Source organism: Heterodontus francisci, chromosome 1 (genome assembly GCF_036365525.1).
Source record: "Heterodontus francisci isolate sHetFra1 chromosome 1, sHetFra1.hap1, whole genome shotgun sequence".
Taxonomy (NCBI): Eukaryota; Metazoa; Chordata; class Chondrichthyes; order Heterodontiformes; family Heterodontidae; genus Heterodontus; species Heterodontus francisci.
In genome coordinates, this window is record NC_090371.1 from 223,820,821 (window position 1) to 223,845,638 (window position 24,818).

Consider the following 24,818-nt stretch of genomic DNA (forward strand, 5'->3'; position numbering starts at 1 on the left):
TGGGATGAAGTTTATCTCCATTTGTGTGGATAGCCTTAGTAACTTACCCTATGAAGCAATGCACTGCAAACTAAGAGATGTTGCTTATATCTACAGTAGCGGCTTGGAAGGAGCCGGATGGTTATAGGAACAGGAATAAAAGCGGAAAGAGGCATCAGTGATCCAGCAAGGCTGTGGGCTTTGTGGAAGATTTTTTGTTTCTTTTGCTTAGGACTTGAGTGGTTAAACTGGCTCATTCCAAACCTTGAAGGACATCCTACTGCACAACTTCCATTTTGACATTGCTTCTGATGTACCAAGACCCTTTTTTGATTATAATCAGGTCCAAAGGCCTATACTCTGTCTTGAGTATTTTGTGCAACGTATTGACTGTAAAGAATGTACTTTCGTCTGTTTTTCCTTGTCAGCATAGAGGATCCAAATCACAGTCAGCTTGACAGACAATGTGGTTTTGCCCTGCTGAGGTTGGTGGTATGGCTGCACAAGGTGGCAGATTTCAGAGATGCCCTGTTTAGTTGCTGAACCTCAAGCATGAGAATTGCTCCCTAAACACCCTTTGTAAATATAGCCCGCTGCTGAGAGCCCTTCTCCTTCTTCCCCCTTCTCCTTCTCCTCCCTCTTCTAGCAGTTTGTCCTGCTTTGTGGGCTGCTGATCTTCATTCCAGTCATTCTCAATGCCAAGAAGAAGGTCTACTAGCCCATCCATGTCTAAGAGCAACTGGCCTATGCAAAGCCTTTAAGTCAGCAAAAAAGTACTTCAGCATCTGCCACACAACTCTCTGTGGAATATTTAACCATAAAAAGCACCAAAATCAAATAGAATTGCAGCAACAGCCAGAAGGAATAAACCAGCAACTAGCCTGTAGGTAGTTGATGATTTGTTTAAATCACAATGCTAGGGGCGACCTTCATGCTGCTTAACATTGTGTTCAGCGACACTAAAAGACAAGGTTAGAACTCCAAAATGACACTGCTGTCGTCAAATCAGTGTGGTGTCATGATTTGCCTGCTCTGCTGGCTGCCAGCACACATCGGGCGTGTGTGCAGACACCTTTACGAAGATGCGTCCTGTGTACTTCCTATTGGGCATCAGCTTGTGTGCCTTGGATACCATTTTCAGCACATAGGGGGTCTCGTAGCACCCAAAAATAACCATAGAGCCTAATTTTGTCCCCCGAACAGCACATATATCCTCCTTCTAATGTCTGAGTGACAGCTACATTGATCTCCTGGACTGATAATAGTCACCAAGGTCTTGCTCACTTCCTGCCCTGCCTCCCTCATTGCATTACAGATGCAGATTCTGGACTCCTTCAACTGTCCAGTCATCAGTGCCATGAGGAAAGAGACTGTCTCTGCTGCCTGCATGTGAGACCAATGCTTCTGAAACATTGATCTTTAACAGCCTAGTGTAAACACAGGAAAAAGCACACTGAACGCGTGAAGATTTCAACTCAGTGTCTCTTTATTCCACTGGCACCAAACATGAAAGTACACTCATGCAAGAAAAAACTTATTTTAAAGAAACAAACTCATTACTGTGGATGACTATTGCTCGCCACCCCAAATCAGGAGAACTGTTGAGAGTTCAACTCCTTGTTTCGAATCAGCATTGTTGTAGATCTGCTTGTCAAACAATGGGATGCAGGAATGCCTTGCCTTCAGCAGGAGTGCAGGCCTGTGATCCTGAGCCCCTCTGTCTCTCAGCATCTTATCCCCACCCCTTGCAAGGGATTTTAGACTTAAATGCGGTACTTGAAGCATCGCAAGAACAAAGTTGCGAGCAGGCATGCTCATGGCCCTCCTGTTGCTAGTTCCACTCGAACCCATGAGCCACAGATTGCTTTGAGATCACCAGAGGCCTCTTCACCATCTCGGGGCTTCGCAATCTCTGGGACTTCTGTGCTTGCTAGCTAATCCTCTGTGCCCCTTGGTAGCTGGATGCACACCCCAAATCCCCCTTGCTGACACTGTTTCCAGTCACCAACACAGACCTTAGGCCGCTCCCTCCAGCTCCTTTTCTCCTGCCCACACTTCTCCCTGCTGTCCGAGGCTCTCCCCACATCGATCTCCTGACCCCGCCAAGAAAAAAACTGCTCCCATTTTCTGAAGGGACTTCTGGGTGCCGAAACTTCCTCCAACCCTGTGCTGTCCACTGCCATCTACTGGCCAGGAAGAGTGCACCCTGAGGAGAATGTCCAGTGAAGCAGAAGATGCTCTTCAGTATCACAGCATTTCCCTACACCCCATCAAGAGTTGATTACTGTTATTGTAAAAGCTTTACAATAATTTTCACAAAATTTTGGCTCTCGCCCACCTAGAGAAGGATGGTAATCACTGAAGTGTCATGCACCAAGGTAGAAGAGAACTCAGTGAGGTGACACAAACTATTCTGTGACCAGGTAGAGGAGAACTACAGTAGCTACTTCACTGGTTTAGGGCTGACCAAATGGACAAGCAGATGAATAAAGTACCTCTGCGGACTGGCCAGTCTGGCAGGTCAGGCCCCACTCTACAGAGAGCTGCATGGCACCAATTTGTGTCAGTTGTGAAACTGGAGTCACACATAGCACACTATCACATGATCTATAAAAACTCCCAAAAGAATTCCCCTCTCTGCTGGAGGAGTGAGACCTCCACACTTAGCAGCATCTCACTTTGACTCCTCCACGCCTGCCCAACCTAGAAATTGACATGCGGCCTCTTCAAATATGTAACTCCGTGAACGAGCCCTGCAAGATCAAGTGAGATGCTGTAGCCCTTTCTGCAAAGTTGAATTTGACAAATCCTCAACATTGACTATTTGAGCTGCAACGTTGGTAAAGTGAGGTACAATTTTAAAGTGGGTGCAGGAACAGAGGGACCTGGGGGTATATGTGTGCAAATTGTTGAAGGTGGCAGGACAGGTTGAAAATTGCTTTAAAAAAAGGTATACAGCATTCCGGGCTTTATAAACAGCAGCAGAGAGTACAAAAGCAAGGAAGTTATGATGAGCGTCGATAAAACTCTGGTTTGGCCTCAACTGGAGTATTGTGTCCAATTCTGGGTACCGCACTTTAGGAAGAATGTGAAGGCTTTAGAGAGGGTGCAAACAAGATTTATGAGAATGGATCCAGGGATGAAGGTCTTCAATTATGTGGATAGAGTGTGGCAGTTGAGATTCTCCTTAGAGAAGAGAAGTTTGAGAGGAGATCTGATAAAGGTGTTGAAAATCATGAGAGATCTAGACAGAGTAGATAGAGAGAATCTCCTTGCATTGGCGGAAGGGTCAAGAACCAGAGGACACAGATTTAAAGTGATTGGCAAAAGAATCAAAGGCAACATGAGGCAAAACATTTTTTTATGCAGTGGGTGGTTAGGATCTGGAATGCGCTGCCTGAAAGGGTGTGGAGGCAGATTCAATCATTTCTTTCAAAGGGGAATTGGATAAGCACCTGAGGGAAAAAAAATGCAGGGCAACAGGGAAAGGGCCTGGGCGTGGGAATAGTTAAATTGCACTTGCAGAGAGGTAACATGGGCTCGATGGGCTGAATGGCCTCCCTCTGTGCTGTAACCTTTCTACGATTGTATGAAAATACCCAAATAGTTTGCCCATATTGACCAGTGACAGTTTGGACAAATATAACACATTTCAGCAGAGCTCCCGCCACATAATAGAACAACAACTTGCATTTATAAAACACCTTTAATGTAAAATGTCCCAAGGCGTTTCACAGGAGCGGTCATCAGACAAAAATTTGACACGGAGCCACATAGGGAGATGGTAAGACAGATGACCAAGTTTGGACAAAGTGGTTTGTTTTAAAGAGTGCCTTAAAAGAGAGGTTTAGGGCATAGGCAGCTGAAGGCATGGCTGCCAATGCTGGAGCAATTAAAATCCAGGCAGCACAAGATGTCTTGAAGGCTTGTCGGGCTGGAGGAGCGATGCCTTGGACGGTTTTGAAAACAACTATAAGAATTTTAAAATTGAGTTCTTGAGACTGGGAGCCAATGTACATCAGTGAGCAAAGTGCTGATGGGTGAATGGGATTTGCAAGTTAGGATACGGGCAGCAGAATTTTGGATAAACCCAAGTTATGTAGGGTAGAAAATGGGAGGCCGCTCAGAAGATTATCAGAATTAATCAAGTTGAGAGGTAACAAAGGCATGAATGAGGGTTCAGCGGTAAATGAGCAGAGGCAGGGCTGGAGTCAGCTGATGTTATAGAGGTGGGAATGAGCAGTCTTGATGATGGAGCAGATATGGAATCAGAATGTTCATCTCGGCATCAAATACAACACCAAATGGTCTGGTTCAGACTAGACAGTTGCCAGGGAGAGGGATGGAGCTGGTGGCTAGAAAACGGAGATTGTAGCAGGAACTGAAGACAAACTTAAGTCTTCTAAATATTTAACTGGAGGACATTTCTGCTCTTCCAGTGCTGGATGTTGAACAAGCAGTGTGACAATTAGAGACAGTGGAGGGGTTGAGAGCACTGGTGAGTTAGAGCTGGATGCCATCAGCGTACTACATGTGGACCTGATGTGTGTTTACAAGTGATGTCTCTGAGGGACAGAATGTAGATGAGAAATGGGAAGGGACCAAGGATAGATCCTTGGGGGACTCCAGAGGTAACAGTGTGGGCACCATTGAAGGTGATTCTCTGGTTACAACTGGATAGAATGGAACCAGGCAAGGGCAGTCCTCCCAGCTGGAAGATGGAGAGAGGTGTTGGAGGAGGATGATGATGTGGTCCACCATGTCAAAGAGCAGACAGGTCAGGAATGATGAGGAGGTATAATTTACCATGGTCAGTCAGATAGGATGTCATTTGTGACTTTGGAAAAAGCCATTTTTTTTACTGTGGCATGTCAGAAACCTGACTTCAGTGTTTCAAACATTGAGTTGCAGGAAAGATGGGCACAGATGTGGGAGGCAACAACACATTTAAGGACTTTGGAGAATTTTAACACATTTCAGCAGAGCTGCCTCCTCATAAAGAATAAAAGTAGGAAATCATGCCACCCTGTTTCAGTCAGCAGACTAGGTACCAACATTCCCTCTAAGCTGCATGGGTGCATGGCCATGCAGCAATTGGGAATGTACTGCACAGGGGGCAAACTGGCCACGCACAAGTCACGTTCCTTTAAGATGTGTGGCTGCGCATCAATCTGAAAGGGACCGCACAGTGCAACAAATGGACCATGCACAGTGAAGGGAAATTAGAGGGAGCATTACTAGGCATGTACTTTTGGTGGTCATCTGTGTGTTGGAATTAGCACAGTGTTGTCTCCTCTAGTGTAAGAACTGCATGTTATCTCTTCCAATATTCTCACTTGGACAGGATCAGTGCTGTGCATCGTATGTATTCAGTAGTGTTAACACTGCACGCTATCCAAACTCAGTAGCGTTTGTGCTGTCCCTTCTCTGAACTCCAACATGTTAGTGCTGTGCGTTCTCCGAACTCTGCAGCCTGCTTGATAATGACTGGATCAAATTATACATTCTAGCAAAGTGTGTGAGTACTGTCTCCATACTTCTACTGGTGAGAATAAGGTCTACCTTTATTTGCAGTACAGTGATGTCACTAGACATAGCCAAGATCATGACCAAAGACTCTGCTATTTCCACCCTTTCTTCACTCAGCATCCTAAGATGTGGACTGGGTGACTTTTCTACTTTGTATGCTGCCAGCCATTTAAGTACCTTTTTTATCAATTCCTTATCCTCCCCAGTTTCTCTATCCCCTCCTCCAAATATTGTGACATTGGCTCTTTAGTAGTCAGTTGCAAAGTACCTTAACCTTAGGTTGTACCTTACCTCTCTATCACCACAAGAAGTTTTCCATTTAGGTCCCTAATTGGCCTACTTTTCCTTTTGACTACCCTTTTACTCTTTATATGTTCATAACACACTTTAGTGTTCCCCTTTATGTTACCTGCTAATCTTTTTTCAGACATTCTCTTTGCTTTGCTTTTTCTTTACTTTCTTTACTTTTTCTGTTCGCCTCTGCAGTTTTTGAATTCTGCTTGATTCCATACTGTATCGTGAACCTGACATTTAACATAAACCTCCTTTTTCTCTTTCATTTTAATCCTAATTGCTTTAGTCATCCGCAGAGCTCTAGTTTTGGGTTCCCTTTCCTTTCCTCTCATAGGAATGATTTTGCTCTGTACATGAACTAACTCCCCCTTGAAGGCCTCCCAGCGCTCATTTACTGATAGCTTGGTAGAAGAAGCAACTAATATTTACATAGAAATAAAAGCAAAATACTGCGGATGCTGGAAATCTGAAATAAAAACAAGAAATGCTGGAACCATTCAGCAGGTCTGGCAGCATCTGTGGAAAGAGAAGCAGAGTTAACGAAACGTTAACTCTGCTTCTCTTTCCACAGATGCTGCCAGACCTGCTGAGTGGTTCCAGCATTTCTTGTTTTTATTTAATATTTACATAGTGTTTTATCACATCCACAAACGCTCAAAGTCCTTTACAATGAATGGAATATTTTTTCTTTAATGTAAGAAAATGAAGTAGCCAATTAGGACACAGAAAGACTCTACAGTTAGCAAATGAATGAATAAACGACCAGATTTTCTGTTTTGATATTGGTTGAGGGAGGAGTGTTGGCTAGGCTTATTAGGAGAATTCCCTGCTGTTCTTTAAATAGTGCGTTGGGATCTGTAAGATCCAGAGTCGTACTAAGCCCACAGTTTAACATCTCATTGGAAAGGTGGCACCTCCAACAATGCAGCAGTCAGTTCTGCAATCAAGTGTTAGCCTAGACTATGTGCTTAAGTGCATTGTGAGACATTGAACCATGTACTTTATTCGAAGTAATGCACTTCAAAGTTAAAAGCTAGTCAATAATTAACCTTAACATTTTTGTTCCGACACTTCAAAAGTGCAGCATATAAAAGTTAATTAAGAAATATGTATAATGTTATAGTAGAGCTCTTATCAAAAAGTACTTTATTATTGCTGGTTAATTACAGCAAGCAAAGGCAACTAATCTTGACCAGGATATCTTTTAGATTCAGAGGTTCAAGGTATTTGGCAGGAAACTTTCCACGCATCACTTTAATTGACCAATCACAGTCCCAGCGGAAAGGGTAAATAGAGTGTTAAAAAGGACTTTCAACTAATAAATTGGGGGAAGGGCTCAATCAGAAACAGTAGGAAAAAAATGATAGTTTAACAGTGATATAGACAGAGTCATAGAATTATACAGCACAGAAACAGGCCCTTCATCCCATCGTGTCCGTGCCGGCCATCTAATCCCATTTTCCAGCACTTGGCCCGTAGCCTTGTATGCTATGGCATTTCAAGTGCTCATCTAAATACTTCTTAAATGTTGTGAGGGTTCCTACCTCTACCACCCCTTCAGGCACTGGGTTCTAGATCCCAACCACCCTTTGGGTGAAAAAATCTTTCCTCAAATCCCCTCTAAACCTCCTACCCCTTACATTAAATCTATGCCCCCTGGTTATTGACACCTCCGCTAAGGGAAACAGTTTCTTCCTATCTACCCTATCTATGCCCCTGATAATTTTGTATACCTCAATCAGGTCCCCCCTCAGCCTTCGCTTCTCTAAGGAAAACAATTCTAGCCTATACTCAAGATGAAGGGAATACTAAAATAACTAAGGTAATTACACCAGGAGTGACAAGTAAGAGAAATGTTAAGCTAAATGATGAGAGAAAGACAGCAACAGGTCAGCAGGACAGGCTAGGGTCTCTTACCCAAATACATGTTTGATATACTAATGCATTGAGAATAAGAAATAAATTGAGTGAATTAAAGGCTCAAATATAATCAAGAAGGTATGACATGGTGACCATTACGGAGACATGGCTGCAAGGTGTTAGTGAATTAAATATTCCAGTTTAAAAGGTCTTTAGAAAGGATAGGGAAACTGGAACCTTATTAATTAAAGATACTATTACAGCTATAATAGGAGAGGCTATAGATAAGGGAAAGCATTCAATGGAGAGTCTGATTAGAATTGATGAATAAAAGAGGACTTAAAAACAGTAATGGGAATTGTTTACAGGCCTCCTGGTAGCAGCAATGAAGTGGCAGAATGCATTAGTTCAGAGACAAGAGAAGCTTGTAGCAAAGCAGAGTTCTTTTAATGGGAGACTTTAATATTCATATAAATTGGGAAGAGCAAAGAAGCTCAAGTCAAAAAGATAGTGCGACAGAGACTGACAACAGCAAACTGGTCAAAACTGGCTACAGATGAATGTTGGATGGTGTTCAGAAAAGAATATAGTTTAATACAGGACCAGTATAAACAACAACAGCTCTACTTACTAAATAAAACAGACATGGTAAACAAAGAATCACATACAACTAGAGGAAAGAGCATACAAAATTGCAAAGAAAAGTGTAGATCCAGTGAGCTGGAAGAGATATAAGGCACAGCAAAGGAAGACAAAAAAAATTGTGAAAGATGCAGATTAACACAAAAGGTTTTTACAATGATATTGGATGATAAAGGGTAGTTAGGGAAGAAACATGCAAATAATATTACAAATGAAAATAAAGAAATGGCAGCTTTGCTAACTAAGTACTTTGTTTCAGTCTTCGCATTAGAGGAAGAGGATAATACATCTGACATTCCATGGAAACTAATAATGAGTCAAGCACTGGAACTCACTAAAGTTGATGTAAGCAAGAAAACAGTACTAGAAAAAGGAATGGCATCAAAGACAGACAAATCCCCAGTTTCCATCCCAGGGTTTTAAAGGAAGTAGGTGAGGAAATTGCAGATGATTTAGCAATCTTCTGAAGCTCTCTTGATTCAGGAATTGTCACTTTAGAGTGGAAAATTACAAACATCACTGTAATATATAAGGAAGGTGAGCAAGAGAAGCCAGGGAATTATAGAACTGTTAGTCTAACATTTTTTGTGGGAATGTTATTGAAATCTTTAAGGAAGAACAGAGTGACTGAGTACTTAAAGAAACTTGAGCTGATTAGAGAGAGCCAACATATATTTGTAAACTGAAGGCCATGTCCAATGAAACTAATTTAACTTTTGTGAGGAAGTAACTAAAGTCATAGACAGGAAAATATCTATGGATGTAGTTTATATGGATTTCCAGAAGGTGTTTGAATAGGTGCCATGCAAGAGACGTTTAACTAAAATTAAAGCTCATGGAAAAGGAAGATTCTTGAACACATAGAGCAGGAAGCCGGATAAGAGGGTTGCTCGGGCCATATGGATGTTCTGGCCAAAACTGTTTATGCAAACTCTGGCAGCCCAAAAGCTCCTAGAAATAGTGAGGAAATAGGTGGCTTCTGGTCTGGCAGCTACAACTGCTTCTAGAGATTCCTTCCGTATTCAAAATGACTGCTGCATTTCCCGATATTCCCTATAATTCAAAAGTACTTCATTGACTGCAAAACAGTTCAGGACGTTCTGAGGTCATGAAAAGCGCGATATAAATAGAAGTTATTTCTTCCTTCCTTCATATGGGGGTGCTTCTGACATGGGCCCCTTGCCACTGCAAAAGAAAGGCCTGATTGAAGCTGCCTTTGTAGGACAATGTCCATCTCCAGTGGAGCTATCCCAGGCACTCACCGCTAAACCTAATGTCATTCAGGGAGCACCTCATAGATTTAGTACACTGTGATCTCAAACAAGTTAGCTGGCATAAAGGAATAGATAGTTTAGGGAGATTTCTAACTCTCCCCAATCGTTGGGAAAGGAACCGGAGCAGTGCCATTTCCCGCTAGGTTCATGCTGTTTCATGATTTTAATGCTGCTGGTTTCCCAGTAGGGCCAAAAGGAGCAGTTGTCTCTAGGCTGCCCAATCTTCATTCTCTCCCCCAGTTGACTGACAGCATTCAAATGAGGCCTGTCAGTTCAAATCTGCCAAGCCTCCAATTCAAGCTGCTGTCCACTCGTACCGGCTTTCTGAAATTGGCTCATTTGTTAAGCAATAGGAACATAGGAGCAGGAGTAGGCCATTCAGCCCATCAAGCCTGCTCTGCCATTCAATGCGATCACGGATGCGATACGATCAATGCCTTTTTCCCACACTATCCCCATATCCCTTTATGTCATTGGTATTTAGAAATCTGTCAATCTCTACTTTAAACATACTCAATGACTGACCTTCCACAGCCCTCTGGGGTAGAGTATTCCAAAGATTCACAACCTTCTGAGTAAAGAAATTTCTCCTCATCCCTGTCCTAAGTGGCTTCCCCCTTATTTTGAAATTGTGTCCCCTGGTTCTAGATTCCCCAACCAGGGGAAACATCTTAGCTGCATCTACCCTGTCTATCCCTTTAAGTATTTTGTAGGTTTCAAAGGGATCACCTCTCATTCTTCAAAACTAGAGAATAGTTTCCCCAATCTCTCTTCACAGGACAGTCCCACCAACCCGAGAACAAGTCTGGTGAACCTTCGTTGCACTCCCTCTACAGCAATAATATCCTTCCTAAGGTAAAGGGACCAAAACTGCACACAGTACTCCAGGTACGGTCTAACCAGGGTTCTATACAGTAGAAGCAAGACTTCACAACTCCTGTACTCAAATCCTCTTGCAATAAAGACTAACATACCATTAGCCTTCCTAATTGCTTGCTGCACCTGCATGTTAGCTTTCAGTGACTTATTGACAAAGACACCCAGGTCCCTTTGTACATCTACACTTTCTAATCTCTTACCATTTAAGAAACACTCTGCACATCTATTCCTCCTACCAAAATAGATTTTTCCACATTATATTCCATCTGCCATGTTCTTGCCCACTCACTAAGTCTGTCCAAATCCCCTTGAAGCTGCTTTGCATCTTCCTCACAACACACATTCCCACCTAGTTTTTTGTCATCTGCGAACTTGGAAATAGTACATTTGGTCCCCACATCCAAATCATTGATATATATTGTGAACAGCTGGGGCCCAAGTACTGATCCTTGTGGTATCCCACTTGTCACAGCCTGCCAAGGCGAGAATGACCTGTTGATTCCTACTCTCTGCTTCCTGCCTGTTAACCAATCCTTAATCCATGCCAGTATATTATCTCCTAACCCATGTGCTTTAATTTTGCTAACCAACCTCCTGTGGGGGACTTTATCAAAAGCTTCTGAAAATCCAAGTATACTACGTCCACCGACTCCCCTTTATCAATTCTGTTAGTAACATCCTCAAAAAACTCCCAACAGTTCATGAAACATGATTTCCCATTCATAAATCCATGTTGACTATACCCAATCAGATCATTATTATCCAAGTATCACATCCTTCAGAATCGATTCTAACATTTTCCCTACTACTGATGTAAGGCTAACAGTCTATAGTTCCCTGTTTTCTCTCTCCCTCCCTTCTTAAATAGTGGGGTAACATTTTCTACCTTCCAACCTGCAGGAACCATTCCAGAATCTATAGAATTTTGGAAGATGATCACCAATGCATCTACTATATCCATAGCTACCTCTTTCAACACTCTGGGATGTAGAATATCAGGCCCTGGGGACTTAACAACCTTCAGCCCCATTAATTTCTCCAATACAACCTTCTCACTAATACTAATTTCCTTCAATTCCTCATTCTCCCTAATCCCTTGAATCTCTAATTCTGGGAGATTTCTTGTATCTTCCTCAGTGAAGACAGACATAAAGTAATCATTTAGTTTCTCTGCCAGTTCTCTATTTCCCATTATAAATTCTCCTGACTCTGCCTGTAATGGACCCACATTTGTCTTTGCCAAACATTTCCTTTTTTACATACCTATAGAAGCTTTTACTGTCCATTTTTATATTTTTTGTTAGTTTACAGTCATATTCTATCCCTTTATCAGTTTATCAATAGCTGTAGTTAGGATGAATTCAAGTGCATCTTGCAGTTGTCATGTGCAGTAAAGGCATGTCCTATTCATAACTTTAAACATGGACTGCATCCATCATAGAATCTTCTAGAATGGAATTTTCCTTTTAAAAAAAAATGTATCACAATGGACATTAAAAGGGCTCCATAAGATGGCTGCCAAGGGCCAGGTGACCTTTACAATTGAATGAACATGGGTGGAGTTCCTCCCTTGAATGAGCATACCAAGACGAGACCATTTATTGAATTCACACCTACTATTGTTTGTGGTCCTACCCAAAACTCACTATCTTTGGATTCCTAGACTCACCGTCTCTGAGTTCAAAGCTTAACAAAGATAGCTGTAAGAAGCCAATTAAATCATAAGTAGGCAGAAATGGCCACCATCCAGCCCCCATTGTGTAGCAATGGCTTCGAACTTCAAATCATTCTGGGTGGGCAATAGAAGTATTGATCAGGTGATCACAAAACCGAAACTAATCACAGGTAACATATTATTCCAAGCACCAGGGAGAAACTGATCAGTTAGCAAACAACAGCTGTAGAGATAGCAGACAAGGCAGTACCATCGTGCCATAAAAGAACTGGAGGCTGTAACATCTTAACGTCTCCAAGCCTGTTCCGTTTCAAGTCCACCAGTACGGAAAACGGACCTCCTGGTAATGAGACTACAAGCAACTAACGTGGTGACCTGCTGAAAGTGCACCTCCTTGAGAGAATCCTGCCATGACTTTGAAATACAACCCCAGCTAACAAATCCACCTAACTACACTTCAGGTGTGCAAATGCCTACCTCACTGGGCCCGCAACGCATGCCTTTTCCCGAAGACGAGCAAAATTGCGTGACTTGTGAACTAGTCCTTTGTTTGTAATTGGTAAAAGTGCACTATCCTCTTTAACTACTTTCTTTCTCGAATGTGTGTATGTGTGTGTGGTGAGTGAGTGATGTAGCATTAGACTTTCGGGTGAATGTGTAAATGAAAATGATCTTCTCTATTTAAACCCATGAAAAGAGTACTGCTGGTTATTAAAATTGGCCGTACACTTGGGGTTAAGAAACACACACATCTTCCTTGTTGAAAACACACTGATTACAGACAGCAAAGGGCAGGGAACTGGGGTTTCAGTTCTCTCTCAATTCTGACCGTTACAGAATGATTTTAGTGCATCGTGTTCTCAGTTAATTTATGCGTATGCTTGCAACTTCTGGGAACAGAGTGATTGCAGGAGACATTTGTCTTATGAAAAATATTAGTAGAAGTCTTTGGCAGTGAGAGACTTTGCAAAGTTGTGGAGGTAGAACATGCAGCATCTTTATTTGAGATGCCAACCTTTATTCATTGAAAGCACTGGGCTATTGGTTGTGTGTTCCTTTGTCTGGCTATTTCTCTGTTCCAACCCCTTCCTATTATCTTCCTCATGCTGTGGAAGTAGTAATAGTAACAGTTACAGGTAGGAGAAGACAATCTTGACCACTCATGTACAGTAATCTCTTGATGCATTTCTAATAACTATGAATTCTATATGTTGACAAGAACGTGTCTGGTTCCTTCTTGAAACCCCAACTCCAATCTTCTGTTGCAGTAACCAAATTGACCTCCTCCAGGCAATAACCATCTTAGGGATGTATATAGTGGCAATAATAATTTGGGACCAAAGTTTGAAGAAAATGGATTGTTGATGTTATCCACACCTAGTTGACCTCATGGGATCCTGACAGGCCTTAAAAACAGACTGGTTGTTTTATTGTCAGTAAAATTTTGGAGCAATGTTAGATTGTGCTTTTCAGACAGTATGCATTGTCGCTCAATTTGTTCTGTTATGCGTTCCAAAACCGACAGTACTTTAGAGGAAAATTCAAATCCATGTATTTGTAGGGCAAAAACTTCTGATCTCCGACTGCCTCAATCCCTGAAATCGAAACTGACCCCCATGCAACACCAACCATGCAATCTCCATCTTAGACCAGCGCGATCTCTTGCACCAACTCCTGTGAACTCTAAAAAATGTTTTTTTAATGTTGCTAAAGTCTACAGAGAGTGATGTGGCAGATGCTGAAGGAGTTATTTTTTTATTTATTTTTATTTAGAGATACAGCACTGAAACAGGCCCTTTGGCCCACCGAGTTTGTGCCGCCCAACAACCACTCATTTATACTAACCCTACAGTAATCCCATATTCCCTACCACCTACCTACACTAGGGGCAATTTACAATGGCCAATTTACCTATCACCTGCAAGTCTTTGGCTGTGGGAGGAAACCGGAGCACCCGGCGAAAACCCACACGGTCACAGGGAGAACGTGCAAACTCCGCATAGGCAGTACCTGGAATCAGCCCCGGGTCGCTGGAGCTGTGAGGCTGCAGTGCTAACCACTGCGCCACTATGCCGCCCTGTTGGTCCTGACTTCAAGACTAGCAGACTGGTCACAAAAGTAAAAGCTCTTGGGATCCAAGGCAAAGTGGCAAGTTGGATCCAACATTGGCTCAGAGGCAGGAAGCAAAGGGTAATGATCGATGGGTGTTTTTGTGACTGGAAGACTGTTTCCAGTGGGATTCTGCAGGGCTCAGCACCAGATCCCTTGCTTTTTGTTATATATATCAATATTTTGGACTTGAATGTAGGGGGCATTATTAAGATGTTTGCAGACAATACAAAAATTGCTGTGTGGTTGATAATGAAGAAAGCTGTAGACCTGCAGGAAGATAGCAATGTACTGTTCAGGTGAACAGAACAGTGGCAAATGGAGTTCAATCCAGAGAAGTATGAGGTATTGCATTTGGTGAAGACTAACAAGGCAAGGGGATTCACAATAAATGGTAGGATACTGAAAAGTGTAGAGGAACAGAGGGACCTTGGAGTGCATGTCCATATATCCCTGAACGTGGCTAGAGAGGTAGATAAGGTGATCAAGAAGGCATACAGGATACTTGCCTTTATTAGCCAATTAGATTATAAGAGCTGAGAGGTTATGCTGGCACTGTATAGAACACTGGTTAGGCCACAGCTGGAGGACTGCATGCACCCACTATATCATCGCCCTATAGGTAAGATGTGATGGCACTAGAGAGGCTACAAAGGAGATTTACGAGGACGTTGTCTGGACTGAAGAATTTTAGTTCTGAGGAAACATTGGATAGGCTAGGGTTGTTTTCGTTGGGACAGAGGAGGCTGAAGGGAGACCTAATTGAAGTGTATAAAACGATCAGGATAAGAGTGGATAGCAAGGCTCTATTCCTCTTGGTTTAGGGGGTTCATAATCAGGGGGAATAGATTTAGGATAAGAGGTTGGAGGTTTAGAGGGGATTAAAGGGGAAATTTTTTCACTCATTGGTGGGGATCTGGAACTCACTGCCTGAAAGGATGGTAGAAGCAGAAACCCTCATAACATTTAAAACGTACTTGAATATGCACTTGAAGTGCCATAACCTACAAGGTGACTGACCACGAGATGGAAAGTGGGATTAGGCTGGATGGATATTTTTCAGCCAGCGCAGACACAATGGCCTCCTTCCATGCTGTAAATTTCTATGATTCTATACAAACCAGTTGCTTCTGGACATGGGTCCAGTAGTAGGAACACAGCCTATGTGGGACAATTAGCAGAAGGCACACCATGCAGGGCAAGCTGCTAGAAAAGGGAGGGCGAGCAAGGGGAAGAAGGGCCCGCAACAGGAAGCCATATCTGCCCAGAGAGTTCAGGGAGTAATGCTCCTATCTGAACCACAAGCAACAAACAGTGCAGAACAGGACATCTGCACTTTAGTAAGGGCATCCTCACTGAAATTTGCTAACTGCTGTAGCCACAGATGCAACCTCAGAGAAAGGAGAGGACTGCATTACCAATCACTGTGAAGGTGACTGTGGCCATGAACCTTTAAGCACGGGCTGTCAAGCAGGCCCCCACCTGCCAAGAATGAGGCACGTTAATTTTGTCGCATGGACATTAAATTTCAAATTGTTGCTGGGAAGAAGAGAAGGCCTGATACAAGGGTTTGCCAAGCCCCTGGTTGGAAAGACATTTTTGCATATTTTGTAGACAAAGGACCATTCCCTAACCCACCCAATACACAAAGCCAGAAGTGGCTACCCCAGTCACGTGACTAACCTGCTGGCCAACTTGGAGAGTTTTAAATTGTAGAGACAGTGTTTGAACTGGCATAAAGCTCTTTGCTCCTGGACTGAAGAAGACTTCCTGGCTGCCTGTCTGCTCCCATCTCTTTCTCACGGAACTGAAACCCCCTAAAAACACATGAACCCCAAGAGAAAAAAGTCTCCTACAGTGATCAAGGTTTAAGAAGAATACTGGGCCCTAACGAAAAGCAAGATCTACCTGCAATCAAGGACTACAACGAGTTCAAAGCACAGTAACAAAAAAACCCTCTTCAGAGAGTGCCTCAAACTTTTCCACTTTATGTTTTCTTCTGCTCTTTTCTGTCTCTGTTTGCATGTGTGTATCGTATATGCATGCTAGTGTGGGCGTTAACCGAATTAGAGTTTTAAGTTTAATAAATTTCAATCTTTCTTCTTTCAACCTAAGAAAGCCTGTTTGTGCTCGTTTCTTTACCTTATAATTGGAAAACGGTGAACAAGGATTCACCAAAGGGGAACTAAAAACACAGTGTGTTTAAAAATAAAACCCTGTTACAGTAAGATCAGGTGAAGGCTGAAAGGGACCCCTAGACCTCTTTCTCACCTGGTCGTAACAGATTTCTTTCCGGGCTGGAGCTGGAGATATTTCCAACATCTCCCAGTTTGCCATCCACTATTGTGTAAGGGAAATCACAGATGTTCCCTATTCAAAGAGAGCTGACTATATTTCATTCCCTCTTGCCATAAAGCAGCAGACTGAGCAAGAACACATCTTCTCAAGGATTGCAAGCTTCCCCATGGTGCATTGACTACATGCCTGTTGCTTTGTGGGCATAGTATGCCAACTCTGAGATGTACTGCAACCAAGGGATTCCACTTACTCAAAGTCCAGTTGGTGTGCAATCTAAGGCAGTGAATCATGCAGGTCAGTGTCCGCTATCCTGGCAACAGTCATGATGCCTTCATTCTGTAGCTGTCCACTGTGGCATCTGCTGTTGAAACAAACCAAAGAGTGGCTACCATGCGACAAGGGATAACTGCTGACTACGTAGCTCGTGACTCCAGTGCGCAATCCACGCACACATTGTCAGCATGCACATAATGAAAGCTATGCTGCCACACAAAATGTGATAGACCAGACCATTGACATGCTGAAACACTGCTTCCACTGCTTGGACCATTCTGGAACCCTGCAGAACTGGGCAGAGCAGGTGTCAAGATTTGTGATTGTCTGCTGCATGCTGCATAACCTTGCCATCCTGAGTGCACAACCCATCCCACCAGCTATATGGTGAGCAGCTGAGAAAGCAAAAGGGAGGAGGCAATCTAAACAGCCCTTTTCTGGCCTGGCTGTCCATGAACAACTCATCCAACTGCAGTCCCAGTAAATGCAACCCCAATTCCCCATTCACCAACTATTCCACACCTTATCTTGCCTTTGTTACTGAGCATCTTGGCCATAATGGAAAAATAAAAACCAATACAAATTGAACATTCCAAACTAAATTTATAAATCAAACCATGCCATATTGCATGCAAATGTCAACTCATCACTCTTGTGCATTCCTTTACTGCCAGTCTTCCTTGTGCCTTTGCCTGGCCTAGTGCTCTTATGCAGCACTACCCAGCAGCATGGCTGTTGGCAGGCTGCTGAGTTTCAATGGAGGAGGGTGCAGATGGCCTTGGAGGCAGACCTCGAGCAGCTCTGGATCTAGAAGGCCTGATTGCAGACAGCACCATCTCGTCTTGGGTGGCAGCAGTCTTGCTGGCTGGCTGACAGGCAACAGCAAGGGCACTGGTGGAGTGGCAGGGTTAGGAGGACCAATACTGAAATCCTGAAAGGACAAAAGATTCATGCTAGTGAGCCACTGCTAGTTCCTGGCGTGGTGCCTCAGTAATCCTCGTAAACTGTTGGAGGACAGATTGGTGGAGTGATGCAAGACCCTTTTAACATTGGTATCCTACATCCATAATGGCAGCAGTCTGAGCTTGCACAAATGCAGTCTGAATTGCCGAGCAGCAACCTGACCTTGCATGACAGAAGTCTGAGCTTCCACTGCAGCACCCATAAATTGTGTGGTTTCTGTTTCTGTTGCAATGGAAGCTGAGACAATGACCATCAGACACTGCATCATGGTTGGGTCCACAAGTGTACTAATGGAGTTGGCCACCACTTCTATGCAGGAAAGGATGGGCTCCAAACTCTCCTCAAAACCCTGTGCAAAGTTTGTGCTGGATGCGCCTATGCTCCATGACATTGTACGCAGGCTTTCTGGCAGGCCTGCCAATGCACCAAGCATTTAATTGTGCATAAACATTAGCCTTCTTCTGTAACCTGTCCCATCTTAGTCCTCTGCATCAGAATTTGTGTGCAACCTCACCTTCTGAGGAGCTGGCATATGCACTACCCTTGCTCCCTGCCCTGACTGCAGCCCACTTGTGCTCAGTGTCTCACCATGTGCATATCCCCCCTCTAAGCTACCCTCTAAAGTATGCACTGTGTTAGTATCTGAGTTGGTGGCTACAAGTGTGAGATTGTGCAACAGTGTTTTTCATTATCACTGTCTTCTTGCTTCTCCACCCTGTTGCTCTTCCACCACTGCCTGACCAGGTTCCGTTTCTTAGATATCTGAAAGAAGAAGGGTTGTGTTAAGGGGTGGTGAGGGGAGTATGAGCCGCATGCTTACACCATCTGAAGCTTCTAAATCAGATTGTGGGATGAAGGGGAAGTTAGAAGGAGAATACCATCATCTCCTATGGTTTCAGCCCCGCCACTGGCTGTGTCATCAGCAGCAGCCGCTCCAGTATAGTTGAGCACTATTTCCTCCATGAGGGAAAGGAGATGCAGCTGCACCTATGCCCTGCTGGTTAACACCTGCTACCTTTACTTGTGCACCACCTTGTCCTGCACAAGAGAAGGAATTGTGTCAGTGAGTGTGGTGCAATGTGTTTGGGTGATGTGGCTGTTATGGTTGAATAGCTGACAATGTGTACAAGCTGTGAGATGTGGGTGTGAAGCTTACAGCAATCCTAAGTGGGTGAGGGAGAGGGGAAGCTATGAATGGTAGGTATGAGTCCTAACTAATATAGATTGTTGGTCGGTGAATGATGGGGGTGTGGGGCACTGACGAGCATCTGAGGCTAGTAATCTAGTTGGTGGGATTGGCATTTGAAGATGCATTCACTGACCTTGACCCCTTGTGTGAGGTCATTGAATTTCTTGCAACACTGCATCCAGGCCATCGGGGCTCGACTCCAGGCATTAACCGCCATGGTTATCTGGTCCCACTCTTCTGAGAGTTTGTTTGGAGGGCCTCTTGGCCCTCTGTGGATAGAGCGCATCATTCCTTATCTGCATCTCCTGTGTTGGAAAATCTTGGAAACCCTCTCTCCTATGTTGTTCCATTTTTGTATCTTTGCTAGGTCAGAATCAATTGTAGAAAGAGTTCCAGCACCTGCTCCAGCCAAAATGCACTCGCCCATTAAGAGATGCAGGCTGGCTTGAGGTATTGCAGACTACCTTCAACTGGTGCTAGCCTCTCACAATTCTGGACTCCCTGCTGAGGCCTGCAACCACTCAACAGTGCGACTAGTGCTGGCTGCACACTGCATTTATGTGAATTAGCAAACAGCGTGAAGTTGGTATGGGGTCTGCATTGGAAGCAGTCTTCTCTTTGGCCTCCTTGTCTCAAAAGACAATGGGTAGGTGCCTGGAGGTGGTCAGTGGTTTGTGAAGCAGCACCTGGAGTGGCTATAAAGGCCAATTCTAGAGTTGACAGACTCTTCCACGGGCACTGCAGATAAAATTGGTTGTCGGGGCTGTTACACAGTTGGCTCTCTCCTTGTGCTTCTGTCTTTTTTCCTGCCAACAGCTAAGTCTCCTTGACTCGCCAGTCTTTAGCCCCGCCTTAATGGCTGTCCGCCAGCTCTGGCGATCACTGGCAACTGACTCCCACCACTTGTGGTCAATGTCACAGGACTTCATGTCGCGTTTGCAGATATCTTTAAAGCAGAGACATGGATGGCCGGTTGGTCTGATACCAGTGACAAGCTCGCTGTACAATGTGTCCTTGGAGATCCTGCCATCTTCCATGCGGCTCACATGGCCAAGCCATCTCAAGCGCCGCTAGCTCAGTAGGGTGTGTATGCTGGGGATGTTAGCTGCCTCGAGGACTTCTGTGTTGGAGATACGGTCCTGCCACCTGATGCCAAGGATTCTCCGGAGGCAGCGAAGATGGAATGAATTGAGACGTTGCTCTTGGCTGACATACAATGTCCAGGCCTCGCTGCCATAGTACCTACTGAGGACACAGGCTTGATACACCCGGACTTTTGTGTTCCATGTCAGTGCACCATTTTCCCACATTCTCTTGGCCAGTCTGGACATAGCAGCAGACACCTTTCCCATGCGCTTGTTGATTTCTGCATCGAGAGACAGGTTACTGGTGATAGTTGAGCCTAGGTAGGTGAACTCTTGAACCACCTCCAGAGTGTGGTCGCCGATATTGATGGATGGAGCATTTCTGACGTCCTGTCCCATGATGTTTGTTTTCTTGAGGCTGTTGGTGAGGCCAAATTCATTGCAGGCAGCCGCAATCCTGTCGATGAGTCTCTGCAGACACTGTTCTGCATGGGATGTAATGCAGCATCGTCAGCAAAGAGGAGTTCCCTGATGAGGACCTTCCGTACTTTGGTCTTCGCACATAGACGGGCAAGGTTGAACAACCTGCCATCTGATCTTGTGTGGAGGAAAATTCCTTCCTCTGAAGACTTGAACGCATGTGAGATCAGCAGGGAGAAGAATATCCCAAACAGTGTAGGTGCGAGAACACAGCCCTGTTTCATGCCACTCAGGATAGGAAAGGGGTCTGATGAGGCACCGCTATGCTGAATTGTGCCTTTCATATTGTCTTGGAATCAGGTGATGATACTTAGTAGCTTTGGTGGACATCCGATCTTTGCTAGTAGTCTGAAGAGACCACGTCTGCTGACGAGGTCAAAGGCTTTGGTGAGATTGCATTGCATTGGAAGCAGTGGGCACAGTTTAATCCCGTATCGTGATCCATACCCCCATTTTTGGAGGTATCGAATTGAGCCCTCACTTTGTTGCCTTTTTGCCCAATTTAACCATACTGTTCTATTTCAGGGTAGGATAAGGGGAAAGTTTAAAATAAAAATTGCCATAAGAGCTTTCAAAACCATTTAACCTAAAACACTTATATCCATGCCTATTTTATCCCGTATCCCCCTTTTTTAATTACTACAGTTTTCCCTCACGTTTGACATAAGAGTTGCTATGAGTCCTGACTTGGCAGTACTTGGTTTGTTTGATTAATGAAAAGTTGCCTTTTGTGTTGTGAATCCTGTCATCATTTACATATTAATAGAGCATGCTGGTTTTATTATTATACCTTTTCAGAAACTATGAATTATTTGTCATACCACAAATTTTCACAAGTACATCTTGCAAAAATATTGTTTCCAGGTCATGCTAATACAGTAGGAATGACTTGATTTACATTGTGTATACAAGTTGAGTGCCAAACATTTGCAATGTTTAAGTATATAATTTTTAATAGTTCTACTGACTAACCTGTTATTCTAAAGAGTAATTTCCAACTTACAAAATGATTCTATTGGAGTTATTTTCCAGTGACGAACAGAAAATAATGCACATCGCTTACCAGTGTTTCCAAAATGGACTCGACTGAAAAACACGAGAAGTGTAAAAGCTGAAAGAGTACCCCTTATGAATAATTTTGCCTCTTTACTATCTGTTTCTATAAGGGGGAAGATATGGTGTAGGGCCGGAATGCTACGCCCCCCACAGGAGCGGGCTGGAGGCGGGGGCGGGCACAAAATTGAGTGGGAGGCGTTCCTGTCGCCGTCCCGCCCCCGCTGCAATTTTATGAGCAGTGGTTGAGGTGACAAAAGGCCTGTCCATCCCAAGCCAATTAAGACCCTTAAGTGGCTAATTAATTGCCACATAAGGGCCTCTTCCATACCAGTCACAGGTGGGGCGGTTCAGTAGCTCAGAAGGCTGCCCAGTAAAACCTGGCAGCCTCCTTGCGGGCTGTCGGGGAGGGGGAGAGGGGGGGCACCTGATTGGGCACCCTGTGCCCAATGGAGGGTCCTGCCCTGCAGCACAAGCTGTCCCCACTAGAGCACCCTACCCCCCACTTGCCTCACCGGGGCCCAGCCGATAGTCCCGGGTAAGGCCCAACACGCTTACCTGCATTCCGGGGCCTCATCTTGGCTGGGTGCAGTCCCAGCAGTGGCCACCGCTCCCGATGGCACTGCTGGAACTGAGGAGCTGCCGGCTCACCGATTGGCCGACAGCTCATAGAGGCAGAACTTCCTGCCTAAGAGGGACAGATGTCCCGCCCAAGGCCAATTAGGGCCTGAGCCACATAAAATCATGGCATTGCTTCCAGGCCTGTTGGAGGCGGGCTTACCACTGATTTTTTCTGCCAGTGGGTGGAGTCTCGGGCCCGCCTTGACATTCCAGCCTATGTGTGAGAAAGGATGTGATAAAGACAGAAATTAGAAGGAGGATAACAATTTGAGTGAGCTCTCCCTTTTTATTTCACCGTACACACAGTACTTAATTTTTCTTATCATCTTTCTGAACAGGGAAATGAATGGCAAACTTCTGTACAACGTTACAAACTTGGATAATTTAATTCACATTCTGTGGCAGAATGGACTTATGCCAGGTAAGTCACAATCAAGAATTAAATACAAAATATATAGCAGTAGAATTTTCATGGGGTTCTTCTAACCTCATGTCATAACACCAGCAGAAGAACAGCAGAAACTCCGGTAAACCAGCCATTTGTTTACTCAGTGTCTCCAGGGTTTCCACTGAACTTTCGCCAAAGTTTCAGTGACTCTTCACAAATTCTCTGCCAGGTACTTTATATAATTACAAGTAATATAAATTCATTATAAGTAATAAGTTTTGCTATGAGATAGCAGGAAAGAACATTGAATTAACTTGGGACTTTAAATTCCAGTTCCGACGGACTTAAATTAAGTATTAAAATTTAGTTTATATAGCATCTTATCATGGCTCAGGACAGCCCAATCCACTTCGGAATTAATTAATTGGCTGTATTGCAGCTACCAGTATGTAGGCAAATCTGCGCATAGTAATATCCCACAAAAAGTAAATGAATGATGGTTTTCCCCTGTACCTCCTTTGGTATTCTTCACGAGGCATTTCGTAGCACTCATTGATGCTCCTCTATAAGCAGCAACCCAATTGCCATATCTTTCATTTTTACTGACCATCATGCTGCTCGGAAATTTAACTTTCCAGCCTCCTTCTCTTATTTATACTTTCTGTCTCAACTCTAGACCCCTCTGCCAGATCAATAATCAGAGCTCCTTCCACTTTCTTTCCAGAATGGCTGTTGACTCATAAAGAACACCCTTGCCATCCTATTGGATGATTGTATTGATATCCTGATACTAACTGAAACATGGCTCACCAGCTGGTGATTTCTTCCAACTTCGAGAAGCTTTCCCATCTGCCTATATTTTTTCACCAACTATCCTACCCAACCATTATGGCAGCAGCATGGCCCTTAGCTCTAAATCACATCTTGGCCACTCCAACATTTGTAAAGGGTAGGTTATGCCTACCTTTTGAATCTTTTGAAGAGGTGACTAAAGTAGTGGATTGGGGGAATGTCAATGGATGTTATTTATATGGACTTCCAGAACACATTTCACAAAGTCGTTCATGAGATGATATACTCCTGAAAGCTTCTTGTTAAAGGATTATGCTGGATCCAATCTTCACTCAATCTTGCACTTATTTTACAAAGTAAAAAATTACAAACATGCCGTTCTTCACTCAAACCTTCACCCAGTTTCAGTAAGTGTCTCCTTATATATACTCAAGTAAGACCCTAATTAACACCTTCCATCTGCATATGACTAAACACAATTAACACTGTTAGCTAAAGTTGAAGCTCATGGAATTGAAGGAAAATTATTGGTTTGATTAAGAAATTGGCTGAGTGGCAGGAGACAGATGCAGGGAAAGTAAGTATTGGTAAGATATGACTCGTGGTGTTCAGCAAAGATCTGCTGAGGCCTCAACTATTCACCCTATTTATTAAACGACTTAGATGATGGGATAGAAAGTCATATCCAAGTTTGCCGATGACACAAAATAGGTAGCATTGTAAGCAGTGTAGATGGAAACATAAGATTACACAGAGATATTGATAGATGAGGTGAATGGGCTCAACAATAGCAATTGGATTTCGATGTAAGCAAATGTGAGGTCATCCTTATGATGGAGCAGTGAAAATCCTTAAATACTACCTGACTTTCCATTACCTCATGGTATGCTGCTCCTCATGACAATGGCATTCAAGTATATGCCTATGGGAGATGCTATACCAGCTCCTGAGAAGCCTCGACTGTGGTTAGGGGGTGTGGGTGTTGAAGATCTATCAGGGGTTTGACCCTGTCAGAAACAGTGAGGAGCAAGTCCTGCTGCATATAGATAGAATGGCAGAACAAATCGCTACAAAAAATGTTTCCAAGCTCTGCAGAAATACAGCACAGAAGGAGGCCATTTAGCCTATCATGTCAGTGCTGTCCCTTTAGGTTATCCAATTAGTCTCAATGCCCTGCTATTTTCCCCGGCTCTGCAAATTATTCCTTTTCAAGTATTTATCCAATTTCCTTTCTAAAGTTACTATTGAAACGGCTTCAACAGCCTTTTCAGGCAGTACATTCCAGATCATAAAAGCTTTCTCCTCATCTACTCCCTCGTTCTTTTGCCAATTACCTTAAATCTGTGTCCTCTAATTATCTACCCTCTTCCTGTAGGGAAACAGTTTCTCTAACAAAACTGTAGTATAAGGGTCTGAAAGGGTTAATGTTTGGGAC

At 43.7% G+C, this 24,818-nt stretch overlaps 2 protein-coding genes across 15 annotated transcripts in view; one reads left to right on the forward strand and one right to left on the reverse strand.

The window, feature by feature from the left end:
* Positions 1-24,818, forward strand: part of idua (alpha-L-iduronidase) — a 361,720-nt gene that overhangs the window by 147,822 nt on the left and 189,080 nt on the right. Inside the window, exon 3 of the mRNA XM_068041727.1 lies at positions 22,542-22,624. Within this exon, the coding sequence (XP_067897828.1) occupies positions 22,542-22,624 (83 nt within the window). The remainder of the gene's footprint in view (positions 1-22,541; positions 22,625-24,818) is intronic.
* The window catches only part of LOC137374992 (sulfate transporter-like), a 282,625-nt gene that overhangs the window by 133,842 nt on the left and 123,965 nt on the right, over positions 1-24,818 (reverse strand). The gene's annotated exons all lie outside the window — the stretch shown is intronic.